The sequence below is a fragment of the Puma concolor genome, chromosome D3 (genome assembly GCF_028749965.1).
Source record: "Puma concolor isolate L17-30 chromosome D3, mPumCon1.1.hap2, whole genome shotgun sequence".
NCBI lineage: Eukaryota > Metazoa > Chordata > Mammalia > Carnivora > Felidae > Puma > Puma concolor.
The window spans coordinates 24866527-24889845 of record NC_141678.1 but is presented as its reverse complement, the minus strand read 5'-3'; the positions used below and the strand labels follow the sequence as shown (position 1 = coordinate 24889845).

The window sequence follows — 23319 nt, the reverse complement described above, 5'->3', positions numbered from 1 at the left end:
CCCTCACCTGGGAGTGTCAGGGTCCCCTGGAGTGTGGAGGACCCCACTGTGACAAGGGAGTGGAGCCACGTGTTACTCCAGGCGCTAGGCTGGAAAAGCTGCTGGGGAGAAGGGTTCTACTGCCAAGAGGTGGCCCAGAGGGCAGTCCAGACTTGAGCAGTGTGTGGGGACCCAAGGCCCAGAGCTCAGGATGTCCAGCTCTGTCAGGCAGGCATCAGGGCTGCAGAGCAGCTTCAAGTCACGCCCTCCCCACCGCCCCCCAGGGGGGCATCTGCAAATGACAGGGACTGGGAGAAAAGGCGGAGAGTTGGGGTAAATCCGACGGGGCAGTTACACTCACAGGCAGGTCGGGATGAAGGGACTGAGGGTAATGAGTAACAAGAGGTTAAAAGGAAGGTCAGAAAGAACAAAAGAAAGAAGAGGCATGAAATCTGAGCTTTAGTTTAGGAGCACAAGCCTACTGGGTCACTCACATTCAAAGGGGCTCCTTCAAGCTCTCTAGGGAAGTCCCCAGGGAAGAACCCCGAACCCCATCAGTCGGAGCACACCCTCCACATCCTTTCTGTGACCCAGACACAACCTGGTGTGGTGAAACACCACTACAGTCACAAAACTGGGCACGTCTTGGTTCTGAAATGCCTCATCTGGGAAAAATCTTTCACCACAAGTGGATACACTCCAACATGCTGAAATAGGAGGGAAAAAAAACTCATTCCCTCTTTATATGAGCTGCATTTTAACAGGGAATAGATCTGTACTTTTATACTACGTCTTCCAAACAATGCTTTCCTACAAGTATTCGCTTATTACTGACACTTAAAAAACAGATGTTCAACTAAGTCATTTTGAGACCTGTGAGCCTTAAAATCCTGATTTAAACACTACTTCTACTTAAATCAATTCTTGGAAATAACAATAAAGTCACAGCATATACTACAGAGGAAGCAGATACTACAGAGGAAGGCTGATACAGTCCTTTCTGGTTCCACATAAATACCTAAAAATGTGGTTCCAATTTCTTTCTGTTTTTTAAACCGTGCTCATTTTCTTTCAAATTACTTCCAAAAACGAAGGTCTCTCTGATGTTAATCGTGTGTACACTTCGGCTTACACTTTAAAGGGTCTTCCTCTCCTGGGAAGTGACTTTTGTATACAAATCATGAAAAGCTACTTAGACAAAGTGCTGGAGATGATTAAAAGGGGCCAGATTCACATTTATACCTTAAAAAAAAAAAAAAAAAAAAGCAGAAGCAGATGTCAACTGACTCATTTGTATATATTTTGGAAATGAGTTGAAGATATGCATGTGCATTTCATCAGGACATTTAAAGAAATCTCAACTTTTTTTATTGTGGTTCTGTATCAACAACAACTGTAAAAATTTAAAAAAACATATATATATTCTGGTATCTTCCGTATGATAGAGAAAACCTTGATTCATTACAATGTGATCTAACTAAAACACTTTTCAATCTAACAGAAAGGTATTTGCTCATTCAGAAATGAATTTTTAGAACCGAGAGCATATCACCTACTTCATCACCTAAGATTAGTAAAGAAGGAACTAAAGCAGCATTTTGTTCATTCAATATTTGAATGATAAAAACATCAATTCCTCCAAACTGTCTTCTCCCCCTTCTTTTTTTTAGACAACACAAAGGAAAAAAATCTGCAAATTCTTTTTGATTCACCAAGCCTTTATTAAAAGTTCACTCGGTATCATGCACTGAGCATCTTGCTGGAAAGAAAGAGATGATGTCGTACCTCATCATCTCCTGGAAACACAGAGACGATGAGGTACAACAGAGTCTGGGCCCCCAAAGGGTACCCAATTTACTGTGGAAAAGACAAAGGCTTTTCAGGAGCCATGCCAAGGTTAGATCTGAAATGGAAGAGGGGCTGGGACGGTGTGGGGATGGAGGAGGGGAGGGGGCTCAGGGATGTGTTCTCCTGGAATGGCTTGCCAAGCAGAAGGTAGCTTCGTTCTTAAGGGATGGAACACCTTAATACTTCACTACAATGCCTCTTTCCCCCAAAACAGGAAACCAGTTTTGAATAGTGGCCAAAGGAAACGGGGAAGGCAGAGAGGAGACGTTTATGCAGACATCCCAGAATCCTTAGCTTGTTTCATTAGGCAATCATGTATCTTCTAGGAAGCTACAGAGAATGGTGGCTATAGTAACAGTCCTATACAGACTTTCCATAAGTAATCAACAAAAAAAGTGGATAAACCATATATTTATATATATGTATGTGTGTGTGTGTGTGTGTGTGTATATATATATGCAAATTACTGTGACCTTGGGTCAAATTCTTGTTCCTAGAGTTATTGTGGCAATGTCACTCTTCAAATATGTAAATTATGTCAAAGGAGCCACTCAAATATTTAGTTACTCTGTGGGTCTTATCACATCCTTTCTGTGTACAGTGAGGTACAGTTCATAAGCACAAGCAAAAAACAGCAAAGTCTACAACAAGAGTGATATATGAGCTGTCTGACACCAGCAACCCAGCAGAGTTGATCCTTAAAGTAATCAACAGTCACTCTGAATTAAACTGTCCAGGGCTGTATTTGTGTTAAATCCCCCTGCAGTGACAGAAACCCCCCACCAGGTGGAGTTAACAGTCAAGATTCACTTGCAAATTCTTGGGTTGGGTTTGTTTTTTTTTTTTTTAATAAAGCTCATTTTATTTACTTTTGAGAAAGTGTGCAGAAGCATGCATGCGTGAGTGAGGAGGGGCAGAGAGAAGAGAGAGAATCCTAAGCAGGCTCCACACCAGCAGCACAGAGCCTAACATGGAGCTCAATCCCACAAACTGAGATCATGACCTGAGCAGAAATCCAGTCAAACGCTTAACCGACTGAGCCACCCAGGCAGCCCCCAAATTCTTGGGTTTCCTGAACTCCCAACTATTTCACATTACTCCTGATTGGAGAGGAGACCTGGCTATTAATCCTCTCAAAATTACTAATTAACTGCTTTTATTTCTTTTAAAGCATGTTAATAAGCAGGAAAGAAATTCAGTCATTCAAGAAGTTTTTAGAAAAACTAGCTCATTCAAGAAAAACCAGAGTTCATTACCAACCAGATGAAAATCATGGATTCAGTCAGACTGAGACCAAAACCTCCAGGGGTTAAGGTGCCACAGCCTGAACTCTTGAGAGATCACCACACCCTCACAAGGTCTCCCTACTAAAAATCCACATCGTTGGTCCATAGTTACTAAACTCTTGATTCTAGTGTTCACTTTAATCCTTGAAGAGCGAGGTTTAGGTACTAAAAATTGACCGATGGCATGGCAGACGTGTCCCAAGAGGACTCCCACAACGAGTCACACTCCTGTACAAGCTCCTCCCCCAAGCACTGGTGGAACCCATGACATGCTTCTCACCAGCAGACTACATATGTGCGGCACAAGGCTGGCACTCCTTCGATGAGGTTGCCTTCCCTGGCCACCAAATTTGTGAGGCGTCGTGCAGCAACAGAAAACCGATACACTAAGCAAGAAGACGTCCCCCAACAGTTCGCTGCACACACGTCCGACAGACCTCAACTCTTCCACCCCGTTCCCCAGCCATCTGGCTCCCTCACCACCGTTCATGAAGGAATCACTACCGCCTTTCACTTTCTTCCCGACTGTCTCATACATGAGCAAGTACATGCATACAGATCTATTTTTCTCCCTTTTACGCTCTTACAAATGGAAGCATCCTATACGTACTCTTTTTTATCTTTCTCCCACATTACCTTGTGAAGGATTCCTGATCAGTACAAATAGAGCTCACTCCCTCTTAATGATCAAACTGAACTCCACTATACAGGTGACCCATAAGGTTTTTAGTCCCTGTTGATGGAGAAACATTTAGACGTCAGACTGTTTCCAGTCATACGTTTATACCTTTGTCACTTCATACTGAGTAGGATCAATTCCTAGAATGGAATTCTGCTGGGTCAAAGGGCGTGTACATTTGTAATTCCGCGAAACAGGTTGTGCCGATTTACACACCCAGGGGCAATGTAAGTGGGTGCCTGTTTCTTCTCCCTCCTTGCCAACCCAGGTGTCAAGTTAACATCAAACTGATTTTATAAAATGTCTTGACTCACAAAGATTAGTTTCATCATCATTCTCAAGCTCATCGGGTTCACTCAACAAATGCTGATGAAGTCCTCACTCTGAAAAGGGGATGAGTTTGAGAACATGGAGACCAAGATACATCAATGAAACGAGTAAGAGCAGAAGGGTAGAGGATTCCAACGTGAATGAAATCTCCCTGGAAGAAATGCCGTCTGACCCTCAGGACACACAGGCCTCAGACAGAGAGGAAGGAGTACCGGAAGGCAGAACAGAACAAATAGCGGGGAAACGAAGCCAGCAGCTTGACGAGTGACAAAGCAGGGCCTTAGCTCTGAAACGGAAGACTGGAAAATCGGTGGAAAGAACTCTGGATTGAGAGTCAGAATTTCCATTGCTGGCAGTGGCTAAACGATCTTGGGAAAAGACTCGTTTACCTGGGCTTCAGTTTCCTGACTTGTAAAACAGGGTGGTTAGCCCCAAAATCAAACTTTCTGTGGCTGCAGAACTATGTGTTCAAAGTCCATTTTATGGTGAAGACTAATGTCAGACAGGCAGGACTATGCTGGGAGAGAGGGACAGAGGGAACTCCTCAGCCCCATGTTCTAGTCACTCCATCCTGACAGCCAGAGAAACTGGTGAGCTCCAAGAAATTCTTAGGATTACACAAAACACGGTCTGAAAGCAATGAGGCTGAGGTAGCTCAGGTCCCCTTCGACTCTAAAAACTATTCCAACTTTCCCCTCAGTGTCGGATAACGCACCTGCACCTCCACTTGCCTACAATGCCTTCATTCACTGACTACCTAACATAGCTCAGGCACTGTTCAAGGAGCTGGGAAGACGACAATTAAGAGTAAAAAAGACGCTTCCCTCCATGGTGCAATCTCTACTTAGGGAGAAGAGAAAAACAAACAAACTTACAATGTCAGAGTAATGAGGGTAAGAGAGAAAAAAGTAATGAGGGTGGGAGTAGACTATTCCACCCATCAAATCGTACTTTTCCTCATGTTACGCCTCCTCCATTCGGTCTTCCCAGATTTTCGTCCTCACACACTGTTCTTCTCTCTGAAATCCTGCAGCACTTTGGACCATGCATGAGGCTCTGCCGTTTGTTCACCGTTTCACTGCACTGGGCTGGTCTCAGTCAGATTGCAAGCCTCTGGGAGGTTCTGTACCACCCTGGACAGCTACTGCAGGGCTAGTCCAGCAGCACAGAGCAGGCACTCAGTACCTGTGGACTGCTAAGACAACGCTGTCATTTGAGAACTGCAAATGTGTACTTTTCCCAACACCATAGACCAGAATTTTTAAGGAACATGAAAGAGCAGAATCAAATGAACCAATCAAAACAGAAAACCAAAGTGGATCTGGTTAAGAAGTAAAGATGGCCAGGTGGTCCAGATGTTTGCATTAGACGCTAATCCTAGGACAAACATTAACTATTCATGGCCAAATAGATGGGGTGGAAGCTGAAGGGAGGGTGTCAGGGTGAATGTCTGTGCCTGAAGTGTGGAAAGAAGAAGATGAGTAGAAGAAAAGGGCAGACCCAGAGCCCCTGCCCCACTACGTCTCTTCCCTACCTCCTTGCTGGGATGGGCACCGGCCCCACAATTCACCCCCCGCCCACCAGGGCTTCACACACCCCTGGGTTTACAACTGCTCAGAGTATCCTCACCTCCCAGCATAGAGTTCCGTTCTCCCCTTTCACAGCAGTAAATGTGTATGTCAGGGTTCCTTTTGTGACGTCAAAAGATCTGAGCATCCCTACATGGTATGAGCTGTATTTTTAGTATTCACAACTGACAAAACACATAAACAACTACTGTGACACAATGTCCACAGCAGCACCAGTTACAAGAGCCACAAGGTGGAAACAACCCAATGTCCATGCACAGATGAGCACATAAACAGACTGGACTGTTATCAGCCATAAAAAGAAATGAAGTGATGGCACATCCTACAACGAGGATGAAAACACGCCGAAGTAACAGAAGCCAGACACAGAAGGTCATGTACTGTTATGAAGTCCACTTCTATGAATTATCCAGCAGAGGTAAATCCATGAAAACAGAAAACAGATTAGTGGTAGCCAACGGCTGGGGAGAAGGCAGAGAAGGGAGTGACCGTCAATGGGTGCAGGGCGTCCTTTCGGAGTGATGAAGACGTTCTGAAACTGGGTAATGGCGATGGTGAGAATATACTTGTACAAAATGCCACTGAACTGTCCATTTTAAAGTGGTTAAAATGGTAAATGTTATGTGTGCTTCAACTCAAAAGTACTGTGAATTCAGTAAACTTTAAAATAAATTTCTATCTCACTAATCTCTAAAACGTAACTTGGAAAACAGGAGCTACGAACACTGAGTAATAAAACCACATATACATATTTATTTACTCCCCAACAATGCTTGGTTTGAACACAGGTCTCAGAACTCCTGCACAACTATGGACAATAATGGCGAACATTTATTAAACTAGGTGGTGCTCTAAGTGCTCACATTTAACGCTGTGAGATAATCAGGCAGAGAGAGAGAGAGTAAGCAACCCATCCAAGACTGAATAGCCAGCAGGTGGCAGAACCTCAAAATTTGAATCTGAAGCCAATCTAGTTTCAGAATGTATGTTTTTAGTCACGGCTCCATGGACTCACGATATAGACTCTTCTCATTTGGGCCCAATCCAGCTCTTTCCCTACGGATCCATCCTAAACAACATTCCACACAGGGAAGCACCCGCTCAGCCTTAGCGCAGCAGCTATCTCAAGTGCTGTTGTCATGTGTCCTCGGGGCCAACAGTGCCTTTTCTCTCCTCGCTGAAGGCTGGCCTGGGGTCGAAGGCATGAGACCAAGGGCCTCCAGGGTTCTTGCACAATCAGCCTTCACTGCTCTTCCCACTTGCATTCATGCCTGCAAACACTGAGCACCCATTTTAGCCTGAGAACAAGAACAAAGAACCGCTCTTATGACGCCAGCAAGACCAAAGGTGTCTTGTATTCTGCAGGAGAACAACCTGGAATGCAAACCCATGAACCACAAGATCCGATCATTTTGTCTGGCCAGCACAACTTTTCCAAACACCAACAATACCACCTGAATGCCTTCCCTGGGGCACCCGTATGGCTGCTCGGCATGATCTGGTGATCTGTCGGTGCAGGCATGTAGGTCAGCCTGCCCCCGCCCACTAACCGACTCACGCACTGCTCACTCCCAAGCACTGTCCTCCTACCACCATTCTTTCACACTCAGTGAATCGTGGCTGGAAAAGACACAGAGGGAAAAAAAGGCAAAACAGACGCTTGAATATTGTTTTTAAAACAGAAAATACATTCACTTCTGAGGATTAAAAAAAAAAAAATCCTATATCATTTCAAAGGTGGAATTCTCCTTAGAACTGAAAATAACTTCAAATCATAGCACAACTAAAATTTAAGAAGTTCTATGACAAGGGTCTCTCATTAGTGCTTACATTTCTATTAAGGGAGGATATCCTAACAAAACAGGATCCAGTCTAGCAGGTCACTGCTGGCAGTCTCGACCCCAGTGATTGCAGAGAAAAGGTGGGAGACCTCTATTTTAGAAGGGTTACTTTTAAGTTGCAACAGCAAAACCAGACATTTAGTGTTGGGGTTTGTTTGTTTTTTAAGCTTATTTATTTTGATAGAGCATGAGCAGGGAAGCGCAGAGGGAGAGGGAGAGGGAGAGGGAGAGGGAGAGGGAGAGGGAGAGGGAGAGGGAGAGGGAGAGAATCCCAAGCAGGCTCCACGCTGTCAGCACGGAGCCTGATGCAGGGCTCAATGCCACCAACAATGAGATCATGACCTGAGCCAAAACCAAGAGTCAGACACTTAACTGACTGAGCCATCCAGGCACTTGTTGAGGTTATTTCTGTTCAACTTACAACGCTGCTCAGGTTCAGACAATAAGCACTGAAAATGAAACGGAAAGGCCATGAAATAAAAATCTAACTGAATACACTGGGCTTTCCCGTGACAGAAAGAAGGGATGCCTGCCACTCTTGTTTCAAAGCTTCTGCTCTCTGGACTAGCAGGAAAAGGGTCACTGGTTATCTTAACATATAAAAAGTCCACAACTGTGCCCTGCAAAACCAAGCAGCACCCAGCACACTCCAAGATAAGAACTGAGTTAATTTTCACAAGCTGCAGCAGAGTAATACAAGGGTCTTACTTTGGGAGAATGCAGGTCTTCACCTTTGGGGGCGGGGGGTGTTTTTATTAAGTCAAAAGCCTAAAGTACAAATATTTACATCTAGTAAAAATCAAGATTAGGAAGCTGTACAACTGTTAAGCTTTCTTAACCACACTTAAAAATTTTTTTTTTTCAACGTTTTTTATTTATTTTGGGGAGAGAGAGAGACAGAGCATGAACGGGGGAGGGGCAGAGAGAGAGGGAGACACAGAATCGGAAACAGGCTCCAGGCTCCCAGCCATCAGCCCAGAGCCTGATGCGGGGCTCGAACTCACAGACTGCGAGATCGTGACCTGGCTGAAGTCGGACGCTTAACCGACTGCGCCACCCAGGCGCCCCAGCCACACTTTAAAAGTATAAGGGACCCGCATTATTTATAGAAGTTCAAGGGAGAATTCTTTTGTAAAATAATGTTAGTCCCTTCCCCCCCCAATGAAAACAAACCTCTATATATCTCAGGTATACCAGCATTTCTCAAAGAGATCATTTGTGTAAAGGTGAAATCCACAATAAAGACAACCGTCTCTCCTACTCGCTGGTCTTTTTGTTGTACGGACCGACACCTGACCTCCAGACTCATTTCAGTGTAGAAATGCAGGCCGTAAAAGGAAGAGTGAAGATCATTTTTAGATTTAAGAGGCAGCAGGTTAAAATGTCACGGAGGACTATGCAGTACTTACTGCTGGTTCAACTTGACTTCGATCTGCAATATCTATGTGGACAATTTCAACAGTTTTCCACGTGTTCGGATCTAAACCGTGTACCTAAAAATGACAAAGATAAATGAGACACAACAAACTGTAGACTATTCTTACTAGACAAAACTACTACAGTTATATATATATTCTTTATCTGAGCCTTTTGGAGCACATTATGAAGAATAAAAGAAACCCAAATTCCTACCTCACTAAATTAGTTGTCTGAAGTCTTAAGGGATCTACAAATCTTTTACCCCCTGTAGCCCTAAAAAATAAGTGTGGGGAAGGGGGAGGTGTGAGGATGCTGCCGATTAACAGAAACCCATCACCATTACTTCCTGGTAGTCCTTAGACATGAGCCATATAACCAAATGTACCGAACCTATGTTCAACCCAACGATACACAACAATGTTCTTGCAAGCCTTGAGTCCTAGATAAACATAAGGTGACATATTAGACTGCAAGAAACTGCACTGTGTGGTTTAAAACCTATCCTGAATCTGATTATCCTAAAGCTTTCCAGTTTCAGTAGGATCATCAATTCCTCCATTCCTTGTGTTGATTAATCATTTATTTCTGAAACTCCCTCTATGAACCAATTAAGAACGGTTTAAAAACCGCCACAGATACGCCCATTTGAGAGCTGGAAAAGGTACGTGAACTCATACATTGACTGCAGCATACCAAATCTTCTCATTTAGACTCGGAATTTTAGAATCACGATGAAAAAAACAACAGGAAATGTCAAATGATCTTCAGGAAGAAGAACTCAAATCAAATACAAGTCATAATTCAAAAGTTCTATTAATTGGCACCAATCACATAAAAGCAGAATCTACCATAACACGAACTTTCTCTCCTATAACAGCGCAGCACAAGGCTGGACAGTAGTTCTCAAACTGGAGCGTGCACCACAACACAGAGGACGCTGGACCCCCCAACCGGGGATTTTAGTTCAATAGGTATGGGATGGAGGCTGAGAAGGTGCACTTCTAACAAGCTCCCAGATGCTGCTCCTGGTCCTGAGGCCACACTTTGGACAGCCACTGGGCCAAGGGCATCAATCTATACCAGACGCCTCCCCAAATTCTTTGACAAGCCTCATCAAAAGTTAATGATTACATTGAGTCCTAAATAATGATTTTCTTGAAATTTATTTTAGGGATAAATATGCACCAACTTGTGAAAACCAGAAGCTTGTCAACATTTTTATAAAATATTGAAAGCTGCTCTTCCCTCTCGCCTTTTGGCCATTTCTCTGACATCAACCCAGCCCCAGCCAAGTGGAGCAGAGGTGAAAATTAAAGCAGTCAAGTTTGCTTTGTAGAGTAGCTCTGGCAAACATAGAGATGAAAAGGTGAAAAAAACCTGAAATTAATGGCTAAAATCGGTTTGGGGATGATCTGTGAATTTTATCTCTGCTCTCCCTGTCCCAGATAAAAAACGGCAACCTCACCAGTCCACTCTCTCACCAAAGCAAGGGGACTGACAGGGAAAGCCCGTCTGTCGCTGGCTGCTTGCCTGCCTCACCGCAATCGAACGCACCCTGGTGTGTCCAGGTAGGTCTAAGGTAGATCACCCTGGTGACAAATGGTCTGTCCATGACAAAATGGACTACGTTATTCCCATTTCCAGGGGCTTCTGCACTGAAAGCCCAGAGTTGAAACTTACATTTTCTAATGTTCCCAAGTCTGGTTTGTGCCATGTTTCAATTTTAATGAAGAAATCATCTTTCATATATTCATTCTGTAGAAAACACAACAGCAAAATAACAGTGATCTTTCACCGGTTCTTTGGGGCTTTTGTCTGCGGGAGCCTTCCCCAGCGTAAGCATCTGCGCTTTGACTCTCTAAGACTGATCCTCAAGTGACAAAGAATCACTAGCTGCCTATTTTTATAGACTCACCAGGCAAACCAAATGCTGCATGCTTTTAAATAATTTAAACAACTCTACTTGTCATGCAGCATACAGGGCTAATATTAAAGAAGCTGAGAGGTTTGGTGAGCAAATACGGCATTCAAAGGAAGCAGCAGAAGCAAAATAAAGTCAACGGGGAGAGTTTGAGACAAGGCTGGAAAAAAACCCCATTAACTGGGAACATGCGGGAGAGTGTGGGCTGGTGGAAAGAGCACAGAGGAGCCATGCAGCGTTGGACAGTTTTAATTTGAAAAGTAAGCAATGACTGAAAATAAACTATGTAAAGCAAAATTTAAAGATGCAGAGTATGTGACACGAAAATAGTTTTACTCACCGTTACAACTGAGTCATAATGGGCAGGTAGGCAATAAAAGGGGAAAAATTTCAGAATATTAATCAAAGTCAAAACAATCTGTCATATTACTTAATATCACGCAGATTAAACTACCTGAAAACACAGAACAATTAGTAGTTCACGTCTGCAAAGTTTCTACACGAGTGACACTACAGGATACCTTAGGTTATGAAATTAATAATATAATTTTAAAACAATGGTAAAAGGAATAAGGTCACAAAAGCAATACATCACTTTAAGGCTAATTTAGCAAACAACAGGAAACTGTTTCAGAAGTCTGCCATATTCCTCCCCTATTATGTGGCAAGATGAGTACAATACTATTGAAACTACACCGAAAGACATTTTTGAGTGCGGATGACCTTTAAGGTCTCACCCCTGGAGCCAGTGCCATCAGCAAGGACCTCCAGGTGGCTGTCAGCAGGGAATGAATCAATGCCCCTCACAAAGGTCTCAGGAGAGGAACGCAGTGCAATCTCTCCTCTGCCACAGCACCTGCCGTGACTCCCCAAGAACCCCACAGAGGGCTTTCTCAGGTGTCACCCTTCTCAAAGGCCTCGATACTGGGAGTCCCTCTCCCCCTGAGCAGTGGGGCGGAGGGGTAGAACGGCTGCCATGGACCAGGCTTACTTGTTCTACAGTAGGGGTATGCGTTCCAGGCTTTCTCGTGAAATACCAAGGAGCCCTCTGGAGCAATCATCCTCACGAATGCAGGAACTTTGCTGTGAGGAGAGAAATAGTGAATGTATTTTCAGTACTACCATTCCTTCTTTGTTGGCATCCACAGGGCTAGTTCAAGGAGTACCATCGTCAACAGTGATTACGTTCTGAGTTTCATAATCCATGTTCAAGACTGTTATCAACAGTTTTATTTTCAATCCCAAAGTAACTAAGTGGAAAATTAATGTAAAAACAACAAAATGATTAGGAACATTTAACTGTATGCAGGATTTAAGGGGGGAGAAAAGAAACAAGTTTGTGTTGGGCTTCTGCCCTACTCCCTGATATGAAATCCAAAAGTTAACTGAGGCTATTCAACCTGCATATAATACAGCACAGAAGTTCTCTTACGTGGTTTAGATAGACCACACTCACTGTGGAACACAAAACAGCCCCCAGAATATTGGAGTGTCTCTGAATAAAAGCTTTCAAGTAGATTGTACAGAATAAACCTAAAGAAAAATGACAATGTGAAGGACCCATGTAGAAATGTGATAGTAAAACATATCGAGTACAGGGGCGCTTGGATGGCTTAGTCAGGTAGGCGTCCAACTTCAGTTCAGGTCATGATCTCACAGTTGGTGAGTCTGAGCCTCGCACTGGGCTTGCTGCTGTCAGTGCAGTCTGCTTCTGATCTCTGCCCCTCCCCTGCTCATACCCTCCCTCTCTCAAAAACAAAATGAAAAACATCTAAAGCATATCAAATATAAAATTTTATATGTCTGGAAGATGAATGTTATTTGCTGCCTCAAGTATAGCTGGAAGAAGGTTAAGTACATAATACAGGAGTTTGTGCCAATTCATAGGACAGTCAGCAAAGATCCCAACAGTAAGTGGGCAAAAGACACGCAGGGATACATTACAAATAAAAAACACAACTGGCTAACCAACAAATGGGAAAATCAGTCTTTCCAGTCCTCAAAGAAATGTACATGAAACGACCACTTTTTTATTTTTTATTTTATTTATTTTGAGAGATAGGGGGTGGGGGGAGCACAAGCAGGGGAGGGGCAGAAAGAGAGGGAGAGAGAGAATCCCAAGCAGGCTCTGCACTTCAGCATAGAGCCTGATGCGGGGCTTGAACTCACAAACCGTGAGATCATGACCTGAGCTGAAATCAAGAGTCCAGACACTTAACCAAGACTGAGCCATCCAGACACCCTTGAAATGACCACTCTTAATGGCTCAAGCCTACTGTAAAGAAGGCAGTTTTATGGGCACAGGCTTTTTATCCAGATCGGATTTAAATCCCAACATCACCACTTAGAAGCTGTGGGACACTGGACACATTACTTGGCTCTCTGAACTTGCTCATGAGTTGAACAGAGTCCCTATTACCTAACTTTGCAGGGTTATTGGGAGGATCCAATCAGATAACACCTGTAATGTGTTCAGCACATTGCATAGTACAGTGAGAGCCCAATTAACAGGACGTACTGCTTTTTAATTATCAGTTGACCTGGAGCTGAGTACTTTCAACGTGCCTTTCTTCTCTTATATCCAATAGCGCTGTGAGGTACACGTTAATTTATTATTTCATATAACCAGCATTTAAGTGGCTAATTGCAGGTCAAAACTATATCCTCCAACTTGAAGTCCTATACACTCTCTTCTGCATCCAAGTTGCTTCTCTGAGAACTTTCAAAACACAACTTGATTTCCTAAAGTAAGAGAAAGAACAAACTAGGGAAACTTGGGCCCCAGAGAGGACTTCTGTCTCCTAAGAATCAGCAGTTGACCAGAGGACCCCCCCCCCACACACCTGTTGAATTCTGGAAGCTAAGCAAGGTCAATGAAAGGAACCCCACCAGCCAGAGAGCCATGCAGTGACAGAAGAGGTGGACAGCCCTTCCACTGTCTCCTCAGTACATAAGAATGTGCATATGACTTGGAGCTTCCCCTCCTGTGGCACATTAAACCACTGGAAAAGAAAAGCTGAAGCACCATGACATACAACATTAGAGCAAGATTCCAAAGGCATAAAGAGATTTACCTGTGCCTTTACATCCCGAAAAGATAGTAATAAGGAGGAACTAATTCTTTGAGCACTCATTCTTTCCAAATCTTGGGAAGACTCACGTAAAGGGGCATGACTTCATAAAAAAAAAAGCTAAGAAACCGAAAATACTTTCACCTTAAAAGTCAACAAGTCCATATTACTTCTTTCATTGCTGAAGAACTGGTACCAAAATCCCTTCAACTGTGGGAGAGGTCCATTCGGGGTATAATGTAACACACATGGGTGATTTTCTAAACACAGCTACCAGATTACCTATCCATCTGAGTATGACAAAAAGATCTATCACGGATTCATTTGGTCAACTTGCTCAGAAACATATTTTAACTATCCTATTTATCCCTATAGTGCCCAAAAGTCTAAAAACTTTAAACATTCATCCAAAGTTCTAAAACTTGCTGACCCAAACAGAAGAAAATCGGTAGTCACGAAAGGCCAGCAAGAACCAAATCTACAAGAAAGTTTTGACATTTCTTCATTTTCCTCCCGAATGCCTATTACCTTATTTCCAGGATACTTTTCCACGATACCAATTCTAACAACAGATTTTGTTCTGACTTGGTTAAGAATGACCAAACCTTTGAGCCAGTTGTTTCAAACTGGCTGGCTTTTTACATTTAATACTAACAAACATCTTTCCTCAGTGAATCAAAATTATGGACTAAACAGAGAAAACACATAAACAGGGTAAGTAAATTTCAATTCTGCTTTAAGGGAGAAAAATCTTCACTGGTGGCAACTTTAAAATTTTCCTAACAAGGTGGTTCAAGCGTACCATTTATATGTAATTGGCTTTTCTACCTCACTTATCAACCTACCTAGCAAGTAATTTGTTTTGGAAGCTCAGGGTCTCACAAAAGGGACATATATTTACTGAATTACCAAGATGCAGGTAGGCCTTAAACAAATTAACAAGGACATTCCTCCTCTTGTTTTCCCAACTATCATGAAATGTTCTCTTGTGATAAACCAACATTCATGACAGGGCTTAACTCAAGACAGACACCTCTAGATTCAGCTGTTTAAGAGTCAGGCATAGAGGTGCCTGGGTAGCTCAGTCAGTTGAGCATCTGACTTCGGCTCAGGTCATGATCTCAAGGCTTGTGGGTTTGAGCCCCACATCAGGCCTTGTGCTGACAGTGCAGAGCCTACTTCAGATTCTCTGTCTCCCTCTCTCTCTGCCCCTCCTGCACGTGCACACACACGTTCTCTCTCTAAAATAAACATTAAAAAAAAAAATTAAGGCAAAAAATAATGTCCAAGAGCACAAAACGTTGTCATACATAGCCCTTTCCCCACCCCAATTCTAAATGCACACGAAGGATATCTAACTTCAGGGAAAAATTCAACCAAAATGTGTCATCAATTGTGTTGACAACACTAAGAGACAATTGTGGAGACAACTGTGGAGACAATACTAAGATCTGACGTCACTATAACAATGGCTGTGAACCTATTAAGTGGTTAAGACAATTCTGTCATAGTGGTACGGGAAAACAAAGGGCTTATGTGGTTTAAAAGATATGTAATAAATGACCATAATGTATACTGAACTCCTGATCTAGGAGCATAGTTTTTTTAAAAAATCTTGTTCCTGAGATATGTAATACCTTGGCAAATCATTTCAAACTGCACTTTTCCCATGAAAGTTTTATACCTACTTATAAACAAAATGAGCAAAACTGTTCATTTCTATTTTTCCATCCTACATCCTACTGTGGATAAACACCAAAATGTAGAAAAAACCTTATGAAAAAATCTGAAGACCAGATTAATCTGTCACAAATAAAATAATCTTTCATTTTATAATCAACTGAAACATACCTTAAATACATTGGGCACCTCACTCATTCATTCATTCACTCAAGTATTTACTGTCCATTGTATCAGGGGCTATGTAAATAACAGTACACAAACAATTCCTACCCTGAGCTCACCTTCCAGGGAAAGCAGCAGGAAACAGAGCAGTATATAACCAAAGGCAGTGAAATACCTCTCCCGAAGTGCAGTGAAGGAACAGAGAATTGGACAATTACGTACTGGGGTAAGGGTGCTCAAGGCCTCCCCGAGGAAGTGACACTACAACAGTGATCTGAGGGTGAGGAGGGCCAGCACATGAAGAGACAAGCCCCAGAATCCCATCAAATAGCAAAAGCCGTGGCCTACTTGGGTCCCTCTGAGGCCTCTGGCATGGCTAGCCTATAGTATAGGAGGAGAGGGACGGACACAAAATGATGATGGTGAGGTGAGCAGAGGGCAGACAGATCACACTGAGGCCCATTTTATAGACTAAAAGCATTGGGTTTTATTCCTTGTATGATGAGAAGCTACTGAAGGCTTAAAGAAGGAGAATGACAAAACCAGATTTAAATTTTCAGAACTTAAAACTTTGTCACTTTAGTAGAGTCACGTCAGTAAATGAAAATTAACTGGAGTGCGCAAGAGTGGCAAAAATTAACTCAAAACGGATTAAAGATCTACACATAAGAGCTAAAGCTATAAAATTCTTATTAGAAAACGTAGATGGGAAATCTTTGGGACCTTGGGTTGGACGATGGTTTCTTACGTATGGCACCAAATAACAACAAAAGAAAAAATAAGTAAACTGGGCTTTTTCAAAATTATCAACTTTTTATGCTTCAAAGGATACTATCAAGAAAGTGGGAAGAAAACTCACAGAATGGGGGAGAAAAAAACTGCACATCATATATCTGATGGAGCTAGTTTCTATAATATATAAAGAAACAACAAAACAGGCAATTAGAAAACAGGTGAAATATTTTAACAGATATTTCTCCAAAGAAAATCTACAAATTACTAGTAAGCACAGAAAAGATGCTCAACATCATTAATCAGCAGAGATATGCAAATCAAGACCTTGAAACACCATCTCACACCCATTAAGATGGCTATTACCAAAACAAAACCTGAAAATAACAAATATCATCAAAGATACGGAGACAAGGGAACCTTCACTCACTGTTGGTGGGAATGTAAAATGGTGCAGTGGCTTTGGAAACAGTCTGATAGTTTTTCAAAAAGTGAGGAGTGAACATATGACCCAACAATTTCAACTGTAGGAGAATGCACGCATGCATGTATATACACACCCTAAAAACATATGGCTACACAGAAACTTGTACTCAAGTGTTCACAACAGCATTATTTATAAGAGCCAAAAAAATGGGTAGCAAGAGATCAGTCTGGAAGCAACTGGAAAAGTTCAAGAGAAAACAGACAATGATAACTTGCATTAACGTGGTGGGGATGGAGATGGAAAAAATGGGTAGATTTAACGGGGGAAAATTTACAAAATGAGTTAAAATCCTGATTTGTGGGAAGGAGTAAAATCACCAGACACAAATTGGCTAACTTTCAGGAGGTAGAACAAGGCTTTAAAGTTTTGAAGAAATATAGGGGCACCTGGGTGGCTCAGTCGGTTGAGCGACCAACTTTGGTTCAGGTCATGATCTCACAGTTTGTGAGTTCGAGCCCCGCGTGTTGGGCTCTGTGCTGACAGCTCAGAGCCTGGAGCCTGCTTTGGATTCTGTGTCTCCCTCTCTCTGCCCTTCCCCCACTCATGCTCTGTCTCTGTCTCAGAAATAAACAAACATTAAAAAAAATTTTTTTAAATAATAAATAAAATAAAGTTTTGAAGAAATATCAAAAAGAGAGAGGGAAGGAAGTGTTTTTCACATAACAAAAGACAACAGCCATAAGAAACGTTAACATACAATGAGGAAACAATACACAACAGAAGTTATTTCTGATAATCTTCTGGAACAGGATCATTCTTGATTTAGAAGTGTGAAAACTGTGCAGGGACGCCTGGGTGGCTCAGTCAGTTAAGCGTCCAATTTTAGCTCAAGTCATGATCTCACAGTTAGTTCACTGGTTCAAGCCCCGCACTGGCCTCTGTGCTGACAGCTCAGAGCCTGGAGCATGCTTCAGAGCCTGTCTCCCTCTCTCTCTACACCTCCCCCAATCACGCGTGCACTCTCTCTCTCTCTTTCTCAAAAGTAAACATTAAAAAAAAATTTTTTTTAAGTGCAAGCTGTGCAAAATTTAAGACTTAGAACTATATACAAAGAAAAAATTTTGTGTTGATGTCTAATTCTGGACTCAAGAATGAATTACTATATTTGCCTGATATTTATCAATCTCATACTTATTCAAAGATGCTCTCTGATGTGAATCATCTCATATAATCGATCTTTGTATTCTCAGGTGACTTTAAACTTCTCATTTTTAAACATGAACATAACTTTAGTTCCTGGCAAATGACTCTTTTTTGCCTACAAAAATGAGGTCTTTACTGGAACCACATGAAATTTTAAAATGATGTTCAATTAAACCTCTGCTGTTCCAATCTTTGGGGAATAAGATCATTCAGGAGTTGGCACAACTTTAAGAATTCTGCATCATCCAGGACTGACTGGAGATGGTGAAGACATAATGCTTACTATGAAGAATAAAAGAGTAAAGCTGATCTTCCCCAAGAAGGGAGAGAAAACAAAAAACAAAAGGACTGGTCAGTGTGTTCCTTCCTACAAAGTCTCAGGAGAGATGCAAGTTTTTCTCTGAAATAACCATCTCAAAAGTTGCAACACACTTCCTTGCCTTGCTTCAAAATTCTTTGCCCAATAAAGTCTTTTCTCCCTCCCCACCGTCCACTGTTAAGTGTATATTAAACATCATAAGGAAACATACTCAAAACTTTTATGGTAAATGGGGTACAAGACAAATACGTACACATGAAACACATGGTCGGGTGTCAAAATGAGTAGATGTGACAAAAAGTAATGGGAAGAATAAAAGTAGTCAAGGGATGTCTCTGCAAAGGACAGCGCCGACTATGTGTGGGAAACTGAGGTTATGGGCAAGCCCGTATCACAAGAAAAGAACCTAACCAGCTGAACATGGCACTTCTGAAGGACAATGAAGAGACGGGCTTACTTAGATCCAATAGTCTGCACTCTGGACAGTTGTAACGGTTGAGAGGCATGGAGAAGTACACCTTGTTAAGCTTAACTTTATTCTGAAAGAAGGCTTGAGACTTTAAAGAGTTACAAGAACACGGGATATGGTGAAACCCATCGTCTTGGAAGAATTTCTCAGTCAACTCCTTTGGTGTTCACTTCAGAAAATGGAAAATATTCTAACCCTCCCACAGAACTCAGCAGTAGAGCAAAGTGGTTAAAAGGGTAAGTTCTGGAATCACAATGCCTGCCTGGGTTCATGGCCTGTCTCTGCTACCAACAGTAGTGACGCAGGGGCCAGTTACTTACACTTTTCTGGACTTTCGTTTCCTCACTAGAAAAGGCTGCTATGGGGAATCAATGAAGTCCCACCTACAATACTTACAGTGACCAGCACACAGTAAGAATACAGTAAGGAAGAAGATCTAGTAAGAATACTAGATCTTCTGCTTACAATTACCATGGGCAACTATTTACTGTAAGTTTTCAAAGGACATGGAAAGAATCTCATTATCCTGTAAAAAGATTACTATTTGAGATTCAAGGAAAGAAAAGTCCCCTGCAATGGTCACTAAATTATGGGTTTTTTAATACCTTGCCAAGACTGTTTCTCAATCTTCTGGTTAAGATGAAGTGTACATATCTTACCAAGAAGTGTCTTGCTGAAATGGGAAAGCATACTGGCCAGGGAATCCAGAGACGTTGATTCCACTGGGTAAAGCAAACCTCAAATTTCAAGTATCTCAAACGTAAAATAAGGTGTTGGCGGCCCTGGGCAACAAATTTCGCCAGCCAGGTTTGCAATTCTAGTGATGCTATAAAGTGGGAGTGCACATAGCACTAGAGATTACCCAATGGAGCAAATGCCAAAAAGGGCAACAGGGATTACTGGACACAGCTTCCTCAGGGAAGGAACCCTAAAACTCTCTAGGAACTGTGGGTAGGTCTTCAGCATGTTAAACCGGCAGGATGCCCGCACAGGATACACAAGTCTGACAGGCTATGCCGCCAGCCCTGTGTCGTGACTGCCTTCTTTCCTATGGCCCAGCGAAGGCCCGGGCACTTACTGCTAAATGATTCTTTGCCCTTCATAAAATAATTATCCTGTGGCTACTGTGCCATCGGCATGACACTGCTGACTCTGAGTGTGGACATCTGACTGCCTTGCCCTGGACCATTCTCTCCCTTGGACTACAGCAAAATCGGTTCTGGTTTTGTCTTTATTCCCAGACAGGTTTTCAGTGGTTCTTCACCACTGCCAGAGAGGCTATTACCTGCCACACTGACCGAGACCCATTAGTGCCACCCTCTTTCCTTTTCCTTTCCTGTTTCAGGCCTCTCCATGCTGCTGTCCACAGCTGCTATGTTTGTGCGACAAAATCAGCCTTCTATGGGCATCAGACAGCCCTTACCATCCAATCAGACCCCCTTCCTCCCTTCTCACAGGACACCTGTGCTCTTGAGGTCCTGAGCGCTTGTTGTCCAGGACTTGGGACTGCCTACTTGTGACCAAAAGACCATGGGATCAGAATCCAGAAAATCCAGGTCTCAGTCACCATTCTGCCATCTACTAGCTGTGTGACTTTGGGTAAACACGCACTTCAGTGTCCTCTGATGTACAACACGTATACTGCTTATTTTTCAGGACTGCCGTGAGAAGTAAATGAATACGTGACAGGGTAAAACCAAAGGGCACTGTGGAATGATTTTAGCTCTTTCTAGGAATGAAGAAGCCGTAAGTTCACTGGGAGGCTGGCCTCCGGAGAGCCGGTTTTCCTTTATTTAATCTATTAAAAGCCTGAGAGAAGTTCTGAAAGTCACCCCCAAATAAGCTCTTCAGAATATTAACAACTCTTGCACTACCCGTATTTATATGGCCCTCTTCAACTCAAAAGATTTCCTATTTATGGCTGGAATGTCATCTGAATCAGATGTTTCAAAACAGTTATCATTTTTTCCCTAATTAAACAATATAGAAGAGCAAAACAAATTTTTTTAAATCACCCATAATCCCACCACCAAGAGAAAAACATTCTTAACATTTTAATGAATCTCTTTATAGACTGTTTTCTGATTAGTTTTTTAAAAATATATGCACTGCATATTCATATTTACATACATATCTAGCAACTAATGTTTTCCATGTAATGATATATCAAACATTTCCCCAATTGCCCACTCTCAGTTTTCAAATGAAGGGTATTTTGAATCTGTTTCAAGACTATTCACATATAGATATCATACAGCAACAGGAAGTTTTATGTATCAAACATTCTGGTTAATTTTAGAATCCCCAGAGAGTTAAATGTTTACAATAAAAAAAAGTTTTACATGTTGGTAAAATTCAATTAATGAGGAAGTGTACAATACTCTAAAAATAAGACTATTCAATATTACAAATGTTATGTAGATCATAACATCTAGAATGCCACATTTTTCTCTCAACTGACACATTTTTTTAGGTATACTTAGGGCACTAATAAATTAACAGGAACCATGAATAAGGCAGTCTCTATGGACAACTGATTGATCAGAATTATTGCCATTGTTCAAACCTGCATCAGAAACAAAGAAATGTTGTGTTCTAGGAGAAAATAAATAAATAAATAAAATTTAAGATTCGATAAAGTCATAACCTTCTTTATATTCACGTGTCAGTATAAATCAAGCAGCTGTCTTAAACTGAAACAACAGGAAAAATACTGATCATCATAGCTCATCTACAACTTTGAGGAGCTCTACAAAAAACATGGGTGTTATTCATTCCAGTATGAAAAGAATAAAGGCAAGAAAAGATCAAAGATCTCTCCTACCTTTAATAAATTAGGGGGGAACTACTGAAAAAACGGACTCTTTTTTTTTTTTTTTTTTTTAATTTTTTTTTTTTTTTTTTCAACGTTTATTTATTTTTGGGACAGAGAGAGACAGAGCATGAACAGGGGAGGGGCAGAGAGAGAGGGAGACACAGAATCGGAAACAGGCTCCAGGCTCTGAGCCATCAGCCCAGAGCCTGATGCGGGGCTCGAACTCACGGACCGCGAGATCGTGACCTGGCTGAAGTCGGACGCTTAACCGACTGCGCCACCCAGGCGCCCCAAAAAACGGACTCTTAAAAACCATTGATGATCTTTTGCCTTCCTTGGACAAACACTGGTATGCTTTTTCGGTTTTAAAATATTTATGCCAAAGATAGAGATCAGATGGCCAAACTTAGGAGAATGCAGAAAACAACTTCTATCAACCAAACAGATAAAAACAATGAACAAAAAAGATTTGAACAGTCAAGTCACATAAGAAATTCAAATGGTCCACTGATATAAACATTCAACTTCGCTAATAAAGAAATGCAAATTGAAACAAGAAACTATTTTTGTATATCTAACTGGCAAAAAACTAAACAGAGAAAATTATGGAAAATGAACACTATCAAATTCTTTGGGGGCAATCTGGCAGTAATATCAAAATTTTAAATGAACATGTCCTTGCAGCAATCCCACTTTTATACATTTCTCCTAGAGAAACAGTTACCGAAGGCATGAGGGCATGTACAACCACGTTCCCAGAAATCTTGTATGTAACACACAGAAAGGAAAATACCTAAAGCACCTATATTGACTCATCATTTACAGAATGGGTAAGTCAACTATGCTTTGTTCACCCTAGGAAATCTCACTCAGCCTTAAAAAAAATGCCACAGACATTAAGGACGTTCACGATGTGACACTGCACAAAAGGCAACTGCAGAAGTGTACGTATAGTATGATCCCATTTGTCGTAGAAAACAAAAAATAACACAAGTAACAGAGCTCTCAGTATATTTGTTTTTAAAGGCTTATTTGCATATGTATAGAAAATGATTCGGAAGGAGAAACTGCTTCTAGTGTTTCTCCCTGGGGTTACGGATATGTGATGGCAAGAGGTGGGGACTAAGTTTTTATTTTATAACCTTCTGTGTTGTCTGAATTTTTTAATAAGCAGTCATTACTTTTATAATTTAAAAATAACCAATAAATGGGGAGGTTCTCTCAAAAAATTAAAATGCAACGCATTGTCGGAGTGAAATTTTAAGAAATACCTCAGCACACCTGCCAGGAAGTTAAGGGGTTACATGATCAACAATAAACTGGATAGTTAAGGCATCATTTTCAATAGAATGACTAAGCATCAAATGTGAACAATCAGCTTACCTTTTTAGGTGATAGATTTTGTGTGTATACTGTCCCTTTTCTCCATCTTTCTCGTAAGGTTCATTTTTTAAGACTTCGATTCCTTCTCCACCGCCAGTTTCATTCTTACTAGCTTCGGCAACAGAGTAAAGCTGTCCAACCTGATACTGGAATTTCAGAGCAC

At 41.8% G+C, this 23319-nt stretch overlaps 1 protein-coding gene across 2 annotated transcripts in view; it reads right to left on the bottom strand.

Annotated features, from left to right (window-relative positions):
• Positions 1-23319, bottom strand: part of PITPNB (phosphatidylinositol transfer protein beta) — a 64208-nt gene that overhangs the window by 33020 nt on the left and 7869 nt on the right. For both annotated transcript variants that reach the window (XM_086682180.1, XM_086682181.1), the window contains exons 3-6: positions 23157-23302; positions 11878-11975; positions 10652-10728; positions 8962-9045 (exon numbers count right to left, since the gene is read on the bottom strand). In XM_086682180.1, coding sequence (XP_086538306.1) covers positions 8962-9045; positions 10652-10728; positions 11878-11975; positions 23157-23302 — 405 coding nt within the window. The remainder of the gene's footprint in view (positions 1-8961; positions 9046-10651; positions 10729-11877; positions 11976-23156; positions 23303-23319) is intronic.